Consider the following 21,256-nt stretch of genomic DNA (forward strand, 5'->3'; position numbering starts at 1 on the left):
TCAATCTATGGCCATCATCAACCACAACAACATATGTCTTATCTACATGACATACTCTTTCTGCTTTAAGCCCTCGAAACATACCTAGCTAATTGTTTCCAATGGTATTTAATCTCTACATAGATGTTATACAAAGGTCACATTCAGAAACAACATATAGATAATTTGAAAATTAAATCTTGCCCAGTTGCTTACATAGAAAAACGCGGGTGGCTGGTGGGAGGAGAAGTTGCAATGCAGATTGCAAGACAGCGTAGGCTTCATACTTTAACCACACCTTCCCAACAATTATGAGCCATTACCATTGTTAATTATGGAGAGTAATAGGTTCAGATGAGGACTGAGGTTACATGATGCAAGCGAGCTTTGTAAAAAGGAGTCCTGTACAAACAAACATATCATATCTAAGCCAAGACAAAGGGTTACGGTTGGGGCCAAAACCACAGACAATTTTGATTTCTCCAACAGAAAATGAATTAAATGTACAAGCAATTCTGTCACCAGAAACATGGTGGTTTCTTATAGAACTTTCTTCCTGTATTCCTTGTTATGGCAGGGTATAAATAAAGTTTTATTATTATTATTTGCCAAAACATCTATTGATTCACTAATTTTAACAGTCAGATGGTAAAGAAGTTGCTTAAATTGTAAAAATGATGAACATGAATGGAAATGGGATCTCTCTTTGTAGAAAGGGAATCTGATTTTTTTAAAAAGAATCTCTGAGGACTTTATTACAGTAGTGTGTTATCTTGTCACAATCACAAACAAACAGAAACATACCATTATTTGAACAATCATTTTCACACTTCATTGCAATTCTGCAATGCTGGCACTTTGTCGATGTGAATTTCTGTGAACAGTTTCCCCCACAGTCTCACTTCCTTTCCATGTTTGCCGAACCCAGAGCATGCTCTTTGTCAATATGTTTTTCTATACCCCCTCTTACAATTTTGCTGCAACAGAATTGGATTGATTTAAAAAAATTTCACCATCAATGGAAAAGAAATGATGATTCAAATGCAATGCAATGATGGAAGAAACACAACATCATGCAGCAAGCACTATTCAAAGGCAGTTTTATCCTGCCATAATTGTGTGTGATCAACCTTGGATGATAAAGTCCTTAGAAAAGGAGATATTGAGCTTTCCCAGGATCTCTCTCATTCAACCCTATACTAGTTACATTTAAGCACATGTGATTAACTTACACCGTGGCTTTAATGTGGGCAGCTTGGTTCTTCTGGCATGAGCAGAATTCTGGTAAATGTAGTTTAGGGTGGAGCTTTTTTTTATACTCTGCTACAGAGGTCCTTGCCTTCCCAAACTACGTTTATTCTGCTTGTGCCAGAAGAATGGTGCTGCAGTTTCCAGTTGGATACAATTTCAACACAGGAAGGTTATAGACTGGATGAAGAGACAGAAAGAAACAGAATTCTCAAAAAGCTAATATAACTTTAAGTTTTAAGAAACACACAGAAACAGAACAAACATCCAAAGAGCATGTCTTTATCTCTCTCCTGCAATTACCAAGTAGACCAGCTTTGCAGAAAGCTGTGCGATTTGGCTTTCTTCTTCTGATTTGCTGACAAGAAAAAACCAGCATGCATCTGCCCACCCCCTCCCACCCCAGACAATTACAGACAACAGAGTGTTACATTGAAAATAAAACCTTCAAAACTATCTCTCTGAAGGTTTCAGAGGTTTGTCTTTTGATTCGTAAATGCTTCAGAGGAGTTCTTTCCAATTAGTAATTCGGAGATTTGTATTTACGATTCATCCGAATCTCCAAATTATGAAACAGAGCTCTGAAGCTCTGCACACCCTTCCAGCCCTATGGCTGGGGACTATGGGTGTTTTAATACAATAAAATAAATTCTCCAAGCTCTATATGTGGGAAGGGGTTTTCATCCAATCTATATTGGCTAGGATGCACCCATAATACAAAACCCTGGAGCTGTTAAATCTCCTTAATAGTAGGGGTTTAGCCGATTTGATAAGCCTCTTTGTGTATTTTGAATAAGTGTAAATTTTGTCAGACAAGCATCTCCGCCTATAGATAGTAAAAACACACCTACATGCAAATCAAAAGCTACAACTAAGACAAACTACATGTATGCACCTATGCCATGGAACAGCTGACGTGTTAATTCAAATAAGCAATTTAGTGAGAAAAAAGCCACTCACAACACCTTAACTGGAGAGCAGAATGAACACATAGGATAACCAGTACTTTCATCTTCTCAGATTCTGGCACAAGGCAATCTTTATTAAGCAGTAAGTGTGTTCCAAAACAGTGAACAAGATAAAATTAGATGATATATCAAATCTTTCTGCCATAACAAACCAATAATTCTGTAAGCCTATTTAAGGACTATAAATCTTTAAGGAATATAAATCTTTATGACATCAATAAGAGATAAACCACTTGACAGTCCAGGAAACCCAAATGTATTAAACTGGCTCGATATTTAATCCAATGTTTTGAAAAATTATCATGATAATAGCTCAGTGCACTTTCCCTAGTCAGCATAACCACTGGGGGATTCTGGGGGCTGTAGTCCAAACATAACATTTCCAAGCTCTGTTGGGTTGGTTGATGCAAAAAGCAATGTTCCCTTTTAGAGACAGGAGACTCTTTTTCACACCACACAATTATGCCAAAGCACTATCATATGACTTTAACTGCCTAAGGAACCCTCTGACATATAGTTTGGTGAAGCACAAAGGTTCTAAACTCATCTTAGGACTAAAATATTTGAAGAACCATATCTTTCTCTACGAACCTGTCAAATATCTACAATCCTCTGGGAAGGGCCTTCTCTCTGTCCCACAGCATATTCAAACACATTTGGTGAGAACAAGGGAAAGGCTTTTTTGGAATTCCCTCCCAAGAGAGACTAGGATGGTCCCATCCCTGCAGGTCTTCCACAAGCAAGGGAATGGCACAAGGCACTCCAAAGTCTCCCAAATGGAGAGAGCAGGAGAAAGCAAGCCCCGGTAAAGGGAAACACTGCAAGAAGGCGAAGAGGGCTGACTTTCAATAGATCGCAGCTCCTCCACTGCACTCTTGATGCCGGAGGAGGATGCCGGAGCACTAGTGGGTGGGCCGCATCTCTTGCTGTCGCAGGGTTTGGGTGCCACAGTGTTCCCTCCCTCACAGGAGTAGCAGCATATGGCCATCACACCTTCTGAGCGCTTGATACTAGCCATGGATATAAAAATAAGACATCTCCTGAAAATAAGTCATAGTGTGTCTTCTTGAGGAAAAATAAATATAAGGCAGTGTCTTATTTTTGGGAAAATATGGTAGAGCTGATAGGAGGAAACTGGTACAATTTCTGGAATCAGCAGGTCAAATATACCCAGAAACAGGTCTAACATTTGAGTCATCAAAATGTGTCTTGGCCAGTGATATAGGTTTGCTTTATTTGAAGGATGGTTTAACCTAACTTTAAGATAAAAGATATATTAAAGGAAAAAAAATCAGAATTGTCTGATACTATCCACACTTGGAAAACCTACTGAGTCAAAGTTTCCACTCCTTATGTTTTTTTGTATTGACAATTGTATGTCTTTATTTCTCAGCACAGCGATTAACACTGTTGTTGTCCTTTCTGAATTATGACAACTCCAAGGCAAATTTACCACGGGGTTTTCTTGGCAAGATTTTTTTCAAAGGAGAGTTGCCTTTGCCTTCCTCTGAATGTGATTTGCCCAAGGTCGTCCAGAGGCTTCATCCATTGCTGCTGAAACCACGACACCACATTGGCTCTATAGAGACTAACATATGTGAACATTATACGAGGTGATGCCCATTTTTTTTATCCATTTAATGCCTAGATCTAAACACAATGTTGAACTTTAGTCCACAATATTTTCCACAACACTGCTTTTTAATTAGTATATGCTAAACATCTTTAGTATATTTAATCATAGTAAGATGAGTTTTGAAATACTTATGCCATTGCCAATGATTAATCAGATGGTATGTATTAAATCATACATCTTTTATTTTACTAATTGCCTTTGCTCTGGTGTTCATCCTAGTTTTTATCTCATTTTGGAGCAGTAGAGGATGGATGGACAAAACAGACTCTTTTGCTTCTCTGATTAACCCTCCTTTTCTTTATTGAGTTTTGTTACTACTGCTGTTCCAATACAATCTCTTTTACATATTTTGACATGTTTTACATTCCACATAATTTTAAGATTAAGTGATAATGCTGTGCAAACAAAAATAGGCAAATTAGCTGTAGCTGAAAACATGGTACATAAAAATCTTTGGAAAATTAAAACTCTATATTCTAAGTTGGCGGTGAGAACTTTGCATTTTAAAATGCAATTTAAGCAAAAACTCACAGTGCCTTAGTATACCTTTAAAGCTCTAAAATACTACAAAACCTAATTGGATTGATAACATCAAGCATTTGTTTACATGGAGGGAAATCTAATTGTGAACACACATGGCCAGGAGATTCATTGATAATGTTATCCAGAGGTGGGATATTTCAAGGATCAGCCTGTGATTTGCCATACAAAGTGAGCGTGAGACTAAGCAGCATGATATTTCTAATTAAAAGTGCACAGAACATGGACCGTTATTGATGCCATTATGTTTAGCTAACCTCATCAGGAGTAAAAATCAAATGCAAACCATCTAGCTTAACTTGGGCAAAATGACATTTACTGAAACTACTTCAGAACCTCTTGAAATGATGGCTTTCAGGCGCCCTTTTATCACAGATGACAAATATGTGCCAAGTGAACAAACTGTACATTCTAGAACACTTAGAACTCAAGTACTATTGAATCCACTCAAGCAAAAATTCTCATGATTATTTTACTGGATGACGTTTTATTTTGTATACACTGAACTCATGGATTTTTGTGGCAAAATATGGGCAAAGCCTATGAGCAGACATATGGGCCACAGTAGGATTTACCGCAATGTTAGATGAACCTCAGTGCATAGCCCCATTCCAAACTAAGTATAGTGAAACCCCCATTGTGTGGGATCCATTTCTGGACATACTGTAGAAACACAACACCACAGATAACAGTGAAACCTATTGATTGGAGCTACTTCTGGAGGAAGGATACTACAGGATCGCATTGGAAAACCTACAAAATGTCTAAAGAGAACACCCCTCCAGAATGTCATGGTCCTTCACTGCAACTCTATGGTCAACTTCCATTGAAAGCACACTACACAATTACACTGGAAGACATAGAAAATAATTAGAAATAACACCTCTTCAGCATTTATAGTTCCTTCAGCATCACTCTATAATCAACTTCTGGTAGAACCATATCATAAAATTACACTAGAGGACCTAGAAAATAACTCTAGATAATATACGATTTTTGGACATGGGAAAAACCATGAGTCCTGGTCCCACAAATACAAGGATTATACTGTACCAAGCAAGCTGAAAGAATCCAGTACTCACCCACAATTATCAATACCTGAGGGAAGCAGGCTAGTTCAAGAGAAGGAAACATTGTTCTGCTCACCAAGAGAGAGGGAATGGTTTCAGACCTCAGGATGAATGGGATGCACCCAACAGCTTGCCACCCAAAGAGGGTAGATCCAACCTTGCCCACATTGACAAAAGAGTGGAAATAACACTCAAGTTTGATGCTATGAATTCTATTCAAAGGACTTTGGAGGTGATAAACCATATCACTATGTTTCCATCCCACCCCATGGAAAATATATTCCAGTGCGCACAGTTAACATGACTAGTTTAGCGGCTATAATGGAATTTCTAAAATGACTTTTGCATGTTGTAGTATCACACACATCAGTATGCCATCTCTGGAAGATATTACCTCACACCCACGTGACTCATCTATCATTTCAGTAATTCAGTTTACAAGAAAGAAAAGACTTTTGGACACCAACCATTTAAACAGTACAAGTTAACACACACCTTTTAATATTTCTTTAATCTCGCCTATCCACTGCTGTAGAAAATACTAAAGGATCTTAAACCCCTACGAGAAAAGATACCCACCCTGAGAAGAGAAATGCTTTTTCTCTCTTAAGAGACTCAGATCAGCTTAATCATCATCATCATCATCATCATCATCATCATCATCATCATCATCATCACAATAATAATCATTTCCTTTCTTAAAAGAGACTGAAAATTGCTAATTGTAGTTTTAAAGGGTCTTTAGCCTTCTTTGCCAAAGAGTGCTGGTTCCTCACCAAACTACAACTTCCAGGATTCCATAGTATTGAGCCATGACAGTGAAAGTGTTGTCAAACTCCATTCATTCTACAGTGTAGATCAGTGGTTCTCAACCTGGGGTCCCCAGATGTTTTTGGCCTTCAACTCTCAGAAATCCTAACAGCTGGTAAACTGCCTGGGATTTCTGGGAGTTGTAGGCCAAAAATATCTGGGGACCCCAGGTTGAGAACCACTGGTGTAGATGCACCCTTAGAAGAGCAGTTTCCAGCATCTTCATATATTGGGTCCAGTTTTAGGGACTGTAGCAGGGCTTAACCACGGTTATCCAGCCTGGATTGCAACATCTGATATTCCTTTGACTAACCCATTAACATCTTCCCAAACAACTGTTTCATGGAAAGCAAAAAGATATTGTCAACATTGACTGAAAAGACAAGTACAAAACAAGGAGCAGTGATAATGCAGAGTCATTGAACTTTCGTCTTTTCAATCAAGCCAACATTTGGAACAATTTGAATCCAATAATTCAAATTAATGCTTGATCCTAGTAGACAAAGCAACAATATCTGCCTGGCCTTGTGTATGCCTTTGGGAACAGCAACGAAATGTTTAAGTAGTTTTAAGAGCACCCTGGGACTCTGACTAAGTGAAAAATCAAGACCTCTCAAGAAGACAGCTTACAATATTCTCAGAACACTGGATAATGGAATTTCAAAAGAAAACAGGAAGTCTATATAAAGAAGAATCTGGCCCTTTTAGTCCAAAGTGTAATGAGAGGCAGGATTAAGAATCAAATGCTTCGTGCTATCCTATATATGCTTACACCAAAGTAAGCCTCACTATTTTCCAATGTTTTTACATCCAGCTAAATCTGTCTAGGATTGCAGCCTTGGGGTGTATCCACACTGTTGAATGAATCCAGTTTGACATCACTTGCTATATATAGTCAATGCTATATAGTCATGGGAGAGCTTTCCAAGATTTTTAGCCTTCTATGCCAAAGAATACACCTTGCCAAACAACACCTCCCACAATTCCATAGCAGTGCCATGGTAGTTAAAGTGGCGTCAAATGTCATTAATTACACCGTGTAGATGCACCCTATGACTTGGCTAATATGAACCAATAGGTTTCCATAACCAAGTCCCTGTAGGCAATGCTTAACATCTACCTTTCCCAACTGCTGCATTAAACATTATGCTGATAAATAAGGTTGTAGATGCACCCTATGACTTGGCTAATATGAACCAATAGGTTTCCATAACCAAGTCCTAACAAACAAATACAACAAGCACATACTGAAATTATTAACTATTAATCAATTTATGGTAAAAAAAAAAAACCCTTTGAGGTATGAAGTATCGCCAACTAAGAAAAACATCCACATTAAACTTTGCATGCTTCATCAGGGTCACTTAGGGCCCTTCTACACAGCCATATAACCCAGAATATCAAGGCACAATATCTGCTTTAAACCGGGATATCTGAGTCCACACTGTCATATATCCCAGTTCAAAGCAGATGTGGGATTTTATTCAGCTGTGTGGAAGGGGCCTTAATTTGTTATGTTATCTTACAGGACAAAAGCAGAGACTGTAGCAAGATTTTGGACCCAAAACTTCAGAGGGGGGGGGGGGGGTGAATGGTTTGGTTTGTAGTAACAGTTACAGACCAAAGCTGATACTTAAATTCAGATTTGGCATCCCAAGCAAGCATTTAGATACAAATAGATCCATGGATCACTAAACTTTGCCATTTATTAAAATTGCTATGTTTCATTCAGGAACTTGATTTCAAACAAATTTTGCGACCAAACTTTAGTTCATTCAAATTATAAGCAAAAATCATCAACCTAGGCAATACTGGGTAAATTTCTTAGGGTGCATATAGACTATAGAATGAATGTAGTTTGACACTACTTTAACTGGCATGGCTCAGTGCTATGAAATCATGGTGGGTGTAGTTTGGTGAGGGACCAGCACTCTTGGCAGAGAAGGCTAAAGAGCATGAAAACCCTCCAGATCACATGACTGCATAGCATCGAGCCATGCCAGTTAAAATGGTATAAAACTGCATTATTTCTACAGCATAGATTAAGGCATAATAATAATAATAATAATAATAATAATAATAATAATAATAATAATAATAATAATAGTAATATTCCTCCCTTCTCTCCATGGAGCCTCAGAGAGGATTACAGTATATAAACATACACATACATTCAATAGCTTATTATAATGAGATGCACAAATAGACAAAGGCAAAGACTTTTCCTTCATTTCTGGCTTCTGGAGGTAGTGCTCGTCTCTGCCTCTGGGGGAGGTTTTCTTCTCCATTTCCAAGCCATGGAGTCTACGCTGTCTGTAGACACATCCTGGTCATGTGGCCGGCATGATTGCTTGGAGCATCTTTTTGCCTTTGCCCGCTGAAGCGATATCTATTTATCTACTCACATTTGCATGTTTTCAAACTGCTAGGTTAACAGGCACTAGGGCTAACAGCGGGAGCTTACCCTGTCCTGCAGATTCAAACTGCCATCCTTCAGCTCAGCAGTTCAGCAGTACAAGGGTTTAACCCATTGCATCACCACACCACTATATATAAGATATATAGCCTTATATATTTTATTACAGTATATTTATTATTTTAATTAGGTGTATAATTATTATATATTTATTACTTATCATCATCACTATCATTCTTTTGCAGTGATGTACCGTCCCAAGGCATGGAAGGGTAGAGTTATGGGAGGAAGATAATTCAGTACACAGTAACTATACAAATGTGTTAAAGTTCAATGCAGATATCTGTTCTCTCAACCAAACAGGTCTGCCCACTTCCAATTACTCTGCTGTGTCCTGAAGCAATGCCAATATCCCATGCAAATGTTACATAGAGGTCAAGAGGCCTTGGTTTCAAATCTGTGGTATGGGGTTTGGTGCAGCTGATTTAGGGTGTCATGGAAGGGTAGCCAAGTGATAGTTATTTAGTGTGGTGTCAGTGTGGTTAACTGCTGTCATGTACACTTTGACTTATGGCAATGCCATAAATGAGGGACCTCCAAGTCACACTATCCTCAACTGCCCTGCTCCAATTTTTCAGACTCAAACCATGGCTTTCTTGATTGAGTGTAGTAGTTTCCCTCTTTTCCTACTGCCATTTACCTTACAAAGCACTATTATTTTTTCTACTGAGTCATGTCTTTTCATGATATTTCCGAAGTATGACAGTTTCAATTTAGTCATTTCGCCTTCTAGTGAAAATTCAGGCTTAATTTATTCCAGGCTTCATTCATTTGTCTTTTTAGCAATCTTCAGTATTTAGAGAACATTCCAAATGAGTTAGTTTCTTCCTACCAGCTTTCTTCTTTCTTCACTGGACAGATTTCAAAACTATACATACATATACATTATCATCATCATTACCACCACCATCATCATCATATTTCTGTTCTGAATCAAGTGCCAACATGCTCTCTGACTTGAGAAAATAACACCAGAGTATGGTCAAGTCTGCAAAAATTATTAATGAATAATAGAGACTGCAGTAGTTTGCATTTGCCTGCACCAACTAGGAAGGGCAAGATTTTCACCCCCTTTTCCTCTTCCCCACAGAAGATATATCTGCACTGTAAAAATAATGCAGTTCAATACCACTTTAATTGCCACGGTTCAATGCTATGGAAATGGGAGTTGTAGTCTGGTGAGGCACTCATACTCTTTGGCAAAGAAGATGAAATAATTTATTAAATCTATATGGCACTTTGAATTCAGTTTATAGCTATTGAAGTAAGCTGTGGACAAAGGGAAAAGGAGATGAAAACTGGGATACTTTAGCTGAAAAAGTGAAATGACAGAGAATTAATCAGGACTGTTTCTGTAAAATGAAGACACTTGGCATAGTGTATATCGAGTCATTCTCTTTGTTTCTATTATTCAAGTTTAAGAATAGGTTGTGTGCCTGGCTGTAAACAGAGATCTTTGGCCAATAGGCCAAAAGAAAAGAAATAATTGACATCTATGTTGTTTATCTTAGATAACAGGACATACAAGATATGGACACAGAAGATCTGAAGCTACTAGAAAGTTTTCTCTTGGTTTTATTTTTCCAAGGCAGGCAATCTAACAGTCGGATCCTCTTTTCAAAAGACAGCTGAGCCAAAGTTAAGTCCTGTTAAAGCTGGTGGAAAATATTCCAAACTGTGTTTAAAGGCTGCAATCCTGTTCATGTTTACTACCAGATAAACGAGTATCTGATTGTGGCTTTAAGCGCTTTGGATTGCAGTACTTGGGCTTGCTTTTGCTTAGACACACAGAGTTGTGTTATTTTGCCTTAGGACTTTGCCCGGATTTCTGCTTTCAGGGATGGCGGATTCTATGTGGGTATTTATTGTGAAATTTGAGGCAGTCCAGAAAACAGGCGTCTGAGGGATTGATTGGCTTAAGGCATTTCTCCATAATAAGACTACAAAGATGTAGATGTAAAATTAGCAGTGTAAGTTTGAGGGATTAATCAAAATGAATTGAAATGGATTAAGAAAAAATGGTCCCAATTTAACAGAGTAATCCATAACTTCCACTGATTAATCAGGTGTTAAAATAAGATCAATGTTTTGAAACCATCTTGATGGTGAAATTCCCTTCCTAGGGGTAGAGTTCTCTCACTTCCTGTTGTCTTACTCCCATTTTTAAGGCGGATATTTGTAATTTGGGGACTGCCTGTATCATATCAATACATATCAAAACTTAATTGTGCAATGCTTTTGCAAAATTTTTCATACAGTCACATGCTAATCCTCTGAACTACCCTGGAGCCAAAAACTAATAACCCCATTTCACAGACAAAAGACTGAGGCCAAGAGATTATGGTTTACCTGAAAACTACTCTTTCTGCAATATGAGATCTGAACCTCAAATCCCATTATGATGTATTTTCCCCTTCATACATACATTTATTAGACAGAATATAGATATCTAATATCAAGCCTACTTTAATCCTGCTCTTTATAACAGATTGAAGAAATCATGTATTAAGGATATTGCATAATGCTTCATTATCTGTATAAATATCAAATGATATTAAGAACAGAACACTACAGGTTGAGCCTCCGTTTTCTGGAAATCCAAAATAATCCAAAATCCAAAATCATCTACACAGGTTATTGAGATTGTAACACCTTTGAGATCAGAAATGTTTTGGAATTGGGTTCCCTCCACACACACCCCCACCCCAATTTGAAAATAGCTGTATGTATATGAACATAATGAAATATCTTGAGCTGGGACCAAAGTCTAAACAAGAAATTCACCTATGATTCATTTACATAGGCTGAAGGGAATTTTGTGTACAATATTTGTAATAATTTTGTATATAAAATAAAGTTTGTGTATATTAAACCATCAGAAAACAAGGGTTCTAACATCTCAGCCACTTATGTGGACAATTTTAGATTTTGAAGTATTTCAGAATTCTGGATAATAGATGTCCAAGCTGTAATCATCATCATCATCATCATAATCTCTTTATCAAACTCGGCATCATAATGAAACTGACTTCAGTGCCATTTGGACCTCAAGAGGTGAGGGAGGGGTCCACATTGGTTTCTGAATCACTTTCTGATCATTCCTTGCATTCCAAACTACAAATATTTTAATTGTTATGCATTTCCTTTATTTTTATCTCGCCTTTCTTCCAAAATAGGGACTCAAGACATAAGAGACATATCCACATCTCACACTGAATACATCTGATCTCATTTGATTCTAGAAGCTAAACAGTATTAGGACAGGATAAATATTCAGATGGGAAATCACCATGGATTACTACAGAGCTCCACCTAGGTAGGGCTAGGAAGCCATCTTGCTTAAAACTATAGAGAACTGCTGATATCTGGAGTGGATAATGTTCTGATTTAATATAAGGCAGTGCCTACAAAAAGGAGCCGGGGTAGTGCAATGTGTGGCTGGACTGCTGACCTGAAGGTTGCCAGTTCGAATCTGCAAGACAGGGTGAGCTCCCGTCTATCAGATCTAGCTTGCGGGGACATGAGAGAGGCCTCCCAAAAGGATGGTAACACATCCGGATGTCCCCTGGGCAATATCTTTGTAGACAGCCAATTCTCTCTCACCAGAAGTGACTTGCAGTATGTTCTCAAGTCGCTTCTGACGGGACAAAAAAGGTTCTACATTTCTGCACTGCTATTATACCAAAGATTAAAATGTTGCCTATGGAATGCCAAAGATGTCAACAGGCACAAGTAAAACCTCACAAATGAAAATACCATCGGCCTTCCACATCCACAGATTCTGCAACCACAGATTCCATCATCCACAGCTTAAAAATATTCTCAAAAATGCCACAAAGCAAACCTTGATTTTACCATTTTATAGAAAGGACACAATTTTACTATGCCACTAAATGTAATGGGACTTGAGCATCCAAGGCTTTAGTATCCACAAGGGATCCTGGAACCCCACTGGGTACAAAGGACCCACTGTACAAGCAAATTAGCAATAAAAAAACCCCAAAACAATTGACAATCAATTCAACTATAATGATTCCAGATCTGGGATCTGAATGGATCGGAACCCTGGAATCATTAAATCAAGCATTCAGCATTTCTCTCTCCAGTCTTTGGTTTGCAATACAACTTGCAAGTTACAGTATTCATATACAGTACTAGATTTTGTTAGATATTCCCGTCTTCCTCTCTAAAAGTTGTTATTTGCCAGTCTTGAAACAGGAATATATATTTGCGTAATACATATCACCTTTGACCTACCTTTGGAACTGCCATTCCCTTTCCCTCTCTTTAACTTTTTCTTTTACAGAGTGGTAATGCCTTTATCAAGACAAAATTGGTAACGTGCCCAAACTGTATTGTATGAATGCATAAAAAGGCAACAAAAGCAATCATCTTCCTGTAAAAGCATTGCAAGAGAGTAGTTACAATCACAGGAGAGGCTGTAATCTAAAAGTTTTACTATTTGATCAGGTTTCTGACTCACTCCATTCCACTGGCTTGGTCAAACCAATAAAATATCCAGTAAAACCTTTTCTAAAGAGAATGAGCTTCAAAACTAAGGGAACTATTCAAGCTGGCTTAGGAAAGAAAGATATCACATTGGTTTCATTCTGGAGGGGTTTTGGACTACAATTGTGTGTTCAGTTTACTTAGGAGTAAAGGACCTTCAACCCAGCTTCATTGACTTTCCAAAACAGTGTGTGTAGGATTGAACTGTGTTTGCTTAAAAGTATGCTTAAAAATAGGCTTTCAAAATGTCTAATTCTGATGCAATCACACTCTAAATAAAGTAAAAACACGAAGCAAGAATATTCTGTTATCTTAGAATTTATTTTAGCAATATCCACTCAGTTCAATGTGAAGAAGGCAACTAAATGCCTTGGAGATGATTTTACCTTGTCAATAGTGAAGAATTAATGCATTTTCATAGAATCCTGGAGTTGGAAGAGACTTTGGGGGCCATCCAGTCCAACCTCCTGCCAAGAAGCAGGAAAATCACATTCAAAGAACTCCCTACAGATGGCCATTCAGCCTCTGTTTACAAGCCTCCAAAGAAGGAGCCTCCACCACACTCTGGGACAGAGAGTTCCACTGAGTTTTGACACCATTTTAGCACTATGGTTCAATGTTATGGAGAATCATGGAAGTTGTAGTTTTACAAGTCTATAGCCTTCTTTGCCAAACTACAACTCCCTTGGGGAAAGTCCTGCAAAGTGACTTTTCCTCTCTCAAGTGATTTTCCTTCTCACACTGGTTCACAATCATTTGAACAAATGTCCATTCAATAGCGCTTTGAGAATTGGACTATGACTCTGGAGAGTATGGTTTGATTCCCACTTGGCCATGGAAACTCACTGTGTGACCTTGGTTTTTTTTTACATGTCAGGAGTGACTTGATAAACTGCAAGTTGCTTCTGGTGTGAGAGAATTGGCCGTCTGCAAAGATGTTGCCCGGGGAACGCCTGGATGTTTTACCATCCTGTGGGATACTTCTCTCATGTCCCCATGTGGGATGCTGGAGCTGACAGACAGGAGCTCACCCTGCTCCCCATATTCAAACTGCTGACCTTTCGGTCATCAGTCCTGCTGACAAAAGGGTTTAATCCGTTGCACCACCAACGGCTCTGTGACCTTGGGTGAGTCACAGTCTCTCAGCCTCATAGAAACACGCACTCTCCTGAATGCATCTTGCCAAGAAAACAACAACCAAAACTATGCACTGACATGCATATTCAATGTAATATGTGAGCATCCTCTTCTTATCTAACACTGGATGCTGCATTCCCATCATCCACCTTCATTCTACTGCACTTTCTAGTAATTATGAGCAGTGGGGAAATAAAAGATAATTCTCAGAAACGTACAGCATTTCTATTTAGTTTGGCGAATTTTCTATTTCGAATGATACCTCTCAGAATCTACCAGCAGCATGAGGATCCTGGAAGAGAAAGCTCTCCAAAAGGAATTTTGCCAGGCTGTTATTAGTTCAAACAAACCAGAATGTTGTGGCACCTTAAGAGTTCAGATACAGGCTTCATCTACATAGAATTGCACTGAACTGCATTATATGTGTCTACAGTGTAGAGTCTTAAACTTATATAATGCTGCTGGAAGATTGAAAAAGTTACACTGTAGACCAGGCATGGGGAAACTTTGACCCTCCAGATGTTTTGGACTCAACTCCCACCATTGCTAACAGCCTCAGGCCCTTTCCCCCGCAGCTTAAGCGGCTGAGGGGGAAAATTCGCAGCCACAAATCCGGCCCAAATCTTCAGTCCTGCTGAAGACCTCAGTGTGGCTACTCTGAGATTACTATTGGAGCAACTATAGTAAGTTACTATTGATACACAACTAATGGGGATGCCGCTCGGACCTGTCAATGCCCCTCCCCCCCCCCCCGGGCATCGTACTTGGAAATTAAAGTAGAGGAAATCTTTAAAGGACTGAATCCTCTTGCAAGCAAGGAAAGTACTTGGCTTTCAGGGTTGTATTGCAGAGAACGTCAGTCAAATTAAACGTTTTGAAAGTGCACAGGTCACAAAATGTGCCACAGCAGAGACAGCACAAAGATCTGACATTTCTCCCGCTATTTGAGATGTTGGAATGCAACGTCCAAGTGTGCATCAACACTGTAGAATTAATGCAGTTTGACACCTCATTAACTATCAAGGGTCAATGCTATGTAATCCTGAGAGTAATAGTTTTACAAGGTCTTTAGCCTTCTTTGCCAAAGAATCCTGGTACCCACCAAACTATAGCTCTTATGTGTTGCTGTGAGTTTTCCAGGCTGTCTGGCCATGTTCCAGAAGCATTCTCTCCAGAACTTTTGCCCACATCTATTGGCAAGCATCCCCAGAGGTTGTGAGGTCTGCTGGAAACTAGGCAAGTGGGGTTTATATAGGTAAAGGTAAAGATTTCCCCTGACGTTAAGTCCAGTCATGTCTGACTCTGGGGGTTGGTGCTCATCTCCATTTCTAAGCCGAAGAGCCGGCGTTGTCCGTAGACACCTCCAAGGTCATGTGGCTGGCATGACTGCATGGAACGCCGTTACCATCCCGCCAGAGTGGTACCTATTGATCTACTCACATTTGCATGTTTTCGAACTGCTAGATTGGCAGGAGCTGGGGCTAATAGCGGGTGCTCATTCCACTCCTGGGATTTGAACCTGGGACCTTTCGGTCTGCAAGTTCAGCAGCTCAGCACTTTAACACACTGTACCACCAGAGGCCCCAGAGGGTTTATATACCTGTGGAATATCCAGGGTGGGAGAAAGAACTCTTGTCTGTTTGAGGAAAGTGTGATCACCTTGGTTAGCATTAAATGGCCTTTCAGCTTCAAAGCCTAGCTGCTTCCTGATTCCATTAGCTCTTATGATTCCACTAATTTGGGCCATGGCAGTTAGTGGATACAAACTGCATCTATTCTACAGTGTAGATGCGCCCAAAGATAACCTAAATTAGGTGCATTTCTTTCCACTCCTTGAAATAAGGCACCTTGAAGCTTTTAAAGACAACTAATAACACACTTAATAATGTCAGAATAATATGCTTAAATCTCAACCAAAATGCCGAAAGGCTTTTTGGCTAAGAAGTAGAGTGTAGAAAATGAATTAGGCACACTTTGGGGTCAATAGGTGTCCAAAATGCCCAAAAGGTGCCTAGATTCCCACCTGAATCAAAGCCCCTCTCAGCCTCTTCGCCCAACCTACACTGACTGTATGATATGACTGGGATATATGAGTCTTTCCATGCTGAAATCTTACTGATAAAAAGCAAAGAATTTCAACAATGGCTGGCCAGATCACCCTCAACATCCTCATCCTCATCAATGTTATTTCTTACATGTCTCTCCAAGCCTGGAGGTGAGTTACAACATAATTCAATTTGCAACTATAGCTATTTGAAAATGCCTGGTAAATATTAACAAAGCAGGAAATGGGAGGGAGACAACCTATTCATCGATCCATTCGGACAAATAAATTCCTTGCTCCCCCCAAACAACGCACTCTCTCCAAAATGCATGTTATTGGAGCTGTCCAGTGATCAGGGAGGCCCACTTTTATCTTTCCCCCCTTTTTAAAAATATTAAATAGATAGATAGATAGATAGATAGATATAATTTTATGACACATACACAACATTTACAACACCCACCATTGCAAGGATTATTTTCTTTTATATATTAATCCTTATTTGAGGATTTAGATACTATGTAACATTTGTATCCTATTTCTTATGGCCAGATCTCTAGACTTATTCATAATTTAATTGTTGACCTGATTCCATCTTTCTTTAGGGAGTGCAATGGGTTAAACCCTTGTGCCAGCAGAACTGCTGACCGACAGGTCGATGGTTCGAATCTGGGAAGAGCGGGTTGAGCTCCCTCTGTCAGCTCCAGCTCCCCGTGTGGGGACATGAGAGAAGCCTCTCACAAGGATGGTAAAACATCAAACATCCGGGTGCCCCCTGGGCAACATCCTTGCAGATAGCCAATTCTCACACCAGAAGTGGCTTGTAGTTTCTTAAATTGCTCCTGACATGAAAAAAATCTTTCTACAACTTCTCGCATTCTGTTTTCATTATCTTTTGAACCATTAAATTTTACATCCATATTTTCAAATTCTATTTGATCCACCATATATTAATACCATTTGTTTACTGTCCACTTTGATTTGTCTTATACAAATACTAATCTAATATTAATACTATAACCGCTTGTGTGCACTCAGTTATTTGCTTCCTTTCCCTGTATTTTCCCATACAATTTCTTTGTAATAAGACTGCCATTTCTTTTGTTATCACTCAATCGATTCCTAATATTTGGTTTGACACGTTTTGTATAGTATGCCAGAAGTATTGTGCCTGTTCGCATTTCCACATCATGTGCATAAACCGCCCTGAGGCCCACTTTTATCTTTGGCAAGGCAGAGATGCAGTGTGCCCTCCCTATTCGCGTATTCCACCGCCCGCGGATAAGCAAAATCCCCCCAAAAGCAAATTGAGATTTGGCTGCTTTTTGTAGGGCAAGCCACTTTATTATGCCATTTGATATCATTGGACTTGAGCATCCACGGATTTTGGTATCCCAGAACCAAACCCCAGCAGATATCAGGACTTAAAGTATATGATCATTGTCATAGTCAACAGTCACCATCTTGATCTTTAAAAGGCTGACCAAAAGGACTATGGAGAAACCCTGTCCTTGTCCATTTTGGGTTAGAAAATGCCCTTTTGAGATAAGGAAACCACTGAAGGTAAGAATCCACTTTAAGGAAGCATCTACACTGTAGAATGGATGCAGTTTGATGCTGCTCAAACTGCCAAGGTAGAGAAGGCTAAAGAACTTGTAAAAACACAACAGCCTAAATCCTGTAGCACTGAGCCTTGGTAGTTCAAGGGGTGGGTTGGTGTGAGTTTTCCGGTGTATGGCCATGTTTCAGAAACATCCTCTCCTGACGTTTCGCCCACATCTATGGCAGACATCCTCAGAGGTTGTGAGGTATATTGGAAATTAGGGAAGGGAGGTTTATTTATCTGTGGAAGGTACAGGGTGGGGGAAAGAACTCTTGTCCATTGGAGGCAAGTGTGAATGGTGCAATTAATCACCTTGATTAGCACTGAAAAGCCTTGCAGCTTCAAGGCCTGCCTGATTCCTGCCTAGGGGAATCCTTTGTTGGGAGGTATTAGCTGCCCCTGATTGTTTCCTGTCTGGAATTCTTTTATTTTCAGAGTGTTTTTCTTTATTTACTGTCCTGAATTAAGAGTTTTTTTAAAATACTGGCAGCCAGATGTTGTTCATTTGCATGTTTTCCTCCTTTCTGTTGAAATTGTCCACATGCTTATGGATTTCAATGGCTTCTCTGTGTAGTCTGACATAATGGTTGTCGGAATGGTCCAGTATTTCTATGTTCCCAAATAATATGCTGTGTCCAGGGTGGTTCAGCAAGTATTCTGCTATGGCTGACTTCTCTGGTTTAGTTTCCTTGCCTAGTTTCCAATATATCTCACAACCATGGAGGATACCTGCCATAGTTGTAGGCAAAACGTCAGGAGCAAATGCTTCTGGAACATGGCCATAAAGTCCGGAAAACTCACAGCAACCCAATCATTCCAGCCATGAAAGCCTTCGACAACACAATTCAAGGGGTGTCACACTGCATATATTCTACAGTAAAGAGAGATGCAGCTGGGTCTTGAAGCTTCAGAGAAGTGGATGCAGCAGAACGCAGAAGGAAAGTACAATGGAGTCTCGCTTATCCAACCTTTGCTCATCCAACGTTCTCTATTATCCAACTCAGTCTGCCTCCCACCCGGATCCACAGCTGTTTCTCTAGGCAGGCAAGGATCACAGATTTTTAAAAATCTTCACAGGACTCAACTTTTATGGATTGAACCTCTGACAATGTAGTTAATTTTATGCAATTCTGTCTTTATTTGGCATCAATTTTTAGTAGTCCATATTTTTGTAATCAATGTTTTCAATACATTGCAATGTTTTGGTGCTAAATTCGTAAATAGAGTAATTACTACATAACCTTACCGTGTATTGAACTGCTTTTTCTGTCAATTTATTGTAAAACATGATGTTTTGGTGCTTAATTTGTAAAATCACAACAAAATTTGATGTTTAATAGGCTTTTCCTAAATCCCTTCTTATTATCCAGTGTTTTTGCTTATCCAGCATTCTGCTGGGCCTGTTTATGTTGGATAAACTAGACTCCCCTGTACTTTAAATAAAGCAAAATAAGACACCGGTTGGACCATTTTGCATTTGGGGTTAGAACAAAGCCCCACTGGAGATGGGGAAGGAGAGATCCAGTCCCACTTCAACCTCCCTCATTTCAAAGGCTGGTCAAGATCAGGGCTGTAGCCAAGGGGGGGGGGGGGGTTAGGGGTTCAACCCCCCCCCCCCCGAAAATTTTCATTTTTAAAAAACCTGATTTACTCATTAATTTTAACTGGTTAACCAAATCCCCAAGAGTGCTCACTGACGTTTCTCTGTCCTGAGTGTCCACTGAAGTTTATCGATGGAGCCTGATTTCTAATTTTGCACTATGGAACTACTCTTCCTGATTCGCTTAAAAAAAAAAGTTTCAACCTCTCCGAATAGCCCGAATTTTTTTCTGGCGATGGCCCTGATCAGGATTGGGAAGAGTTAGGAAAGAGATGACAGGGGAGAGATCCCATCTGAATTCAACCATCCGAAGAGCTTCCCTGGTTTCAAAGAACAGGCGCAAGAACTTTGGCCATGCACCCCGCTCCATCTCCTCTCTCCTCCTCCTTTCCTCCCTTACCTCTTCTTTTCCTTCTCGGCTGTCATCCTGGGAAGCGGGGCTGCTGCTTGCTGGGATGCTGACACGCTTGGTCCCCCGAGAGGAAGGGGCTTCCCGTCCGTCGGGATCCTTGCTTGGCTCCGCGAAGATGTCCGGGCGCAGGAGAGAAAGAGAGCGCGCGTCGAGCTTGGAGAGGACAGAGATCAGTTGCGCTCTTGGCGCTTTTTCCCTCCGCGCTCTTGCCGTCGGATGGGCTGGCTTGGTGGGGGCGGCGGAGGAAGAGGAGGACGCCGTCGAGCCGCCCCTGAGCTGACCATACAGTCTCAGGACACTGCCGAGGATTGTACAGCCCGCTCAGGGGAGAGAGAGCGAGAGGGCGGAGGCAAGGGCGCAGCGGCTCCCCGCCGCCTCTGCTCCTGGCTGCTTCTGCCGCTCCTCCTTTGGCGCTGGGTATATGTACGGAGGAGGAGGAAAGGGAGGACGGGTCGCCCTGGGAAGCCTTTGGCTGGCTCTTCTGAAGGGGCAGGAGGCAGGCTGGAGCCCCAGGCGGCGCTTCTTCCAGTGGAGAGGCCGCCGAGGGCGCTGCCTCCAAGGGGCGGGCAAAGTGCGCGCCTCCAGGCCCGCCCCCCGTCGAGTCACTTGGCAGGACTTGTTGATCGCAGGACGGAGGGAGGAAGGGGCCGAAGGAGACACAGCCAGGTGGGTCAGACCCCCACCCTCTCGGGGAAAGGGCTCAGACCTAGGGTGTCTTCACGCAGGCACAGGAAAACTTCGGCCCTCCATGTCTTTTGGGCTTCAACTCCCAAATGTTAAAGTCTTGTTGTTGTTGTTTATTCGTTCCGTCGCTTCCGACTCTTCCTGACCTCATGGACCAGCCCACGCCAGAGCTCCCTGTCGGCCGTCGCCACCCCCAGCTCTCTCAAGGTCAAGCCAGTCACTTCAAGGATACCATCCACCCGTCTCGCCCTTGGTCGACCCCTCTTCCCTTTCCCTTCCATTTTCCCCAGCATCCTTCTCCTCTCTGGAGCCCCCGGTGGAGTAGTGGGTTAAAGCCTTGTGACTTGAAGGTTGGGCTGCTGATCTGCAAACTCCCAGGTTCGAATCCCACTCGGGGAGAGCGCGGATGAGCTCCCTCTATCAGCTCCAGCTCCATGAGGGGACATGAGAGAAGCCTCCCACAAGGATGGTAAAACATCAAAACATCCTTGCAGACAGTCAATTCTCTCACTCCAGAAGCAACTTGCAGTTTCTCAAGTC

General features: G+C 40.7%; 1 protein-coding gene across 2 annotated transcripts in view; it reads right to left on the reverse strand.

Annotated features, from left to right (window-relative positions):
- Nucleotides 1–20,422, reverse strand: part of epas1 (endothelial PAS domain protein 1) — a 129,638-nt gene extending 109,216 nt beyond the window's left edge. The window contains exon 1 of one of the 2 annotated variants that reach the window (XM_062971230.1): nucleotides 20,021–20,422. In XM_062971230.1, the coding sequence (XP_062827300.1) occupies nucleotides 20,021–20,046 (26 nt within the window). In that variant the 5' untranslated portion in view covers nucleotides 20,047–20,422. The remainder of the gene's footprint in view (nucleotides 1–20,020) is intronic. The other variant, XM_003225178.4, reaches the window with a different exon arrangement.
- Nucleotides 20,423–21,256: the final 834 nt, after the last annotated feature.

Source organism: Anolis carolinensis, chromosome 1 (genome assembly GCF_035594765.1).
Source record: "Anolis carolinensis isolate JA03-04 chromosome 1, rAnoCar3.1.pri, whole genome shotgun sequence".
Taxonomy (NCBI): domain Eukaryota; kingdom Metazoa; phylum Chordata; class Lepidosauria; order Squamata; family Dactyloidae; genus Anolis; species Anolis carolinensis.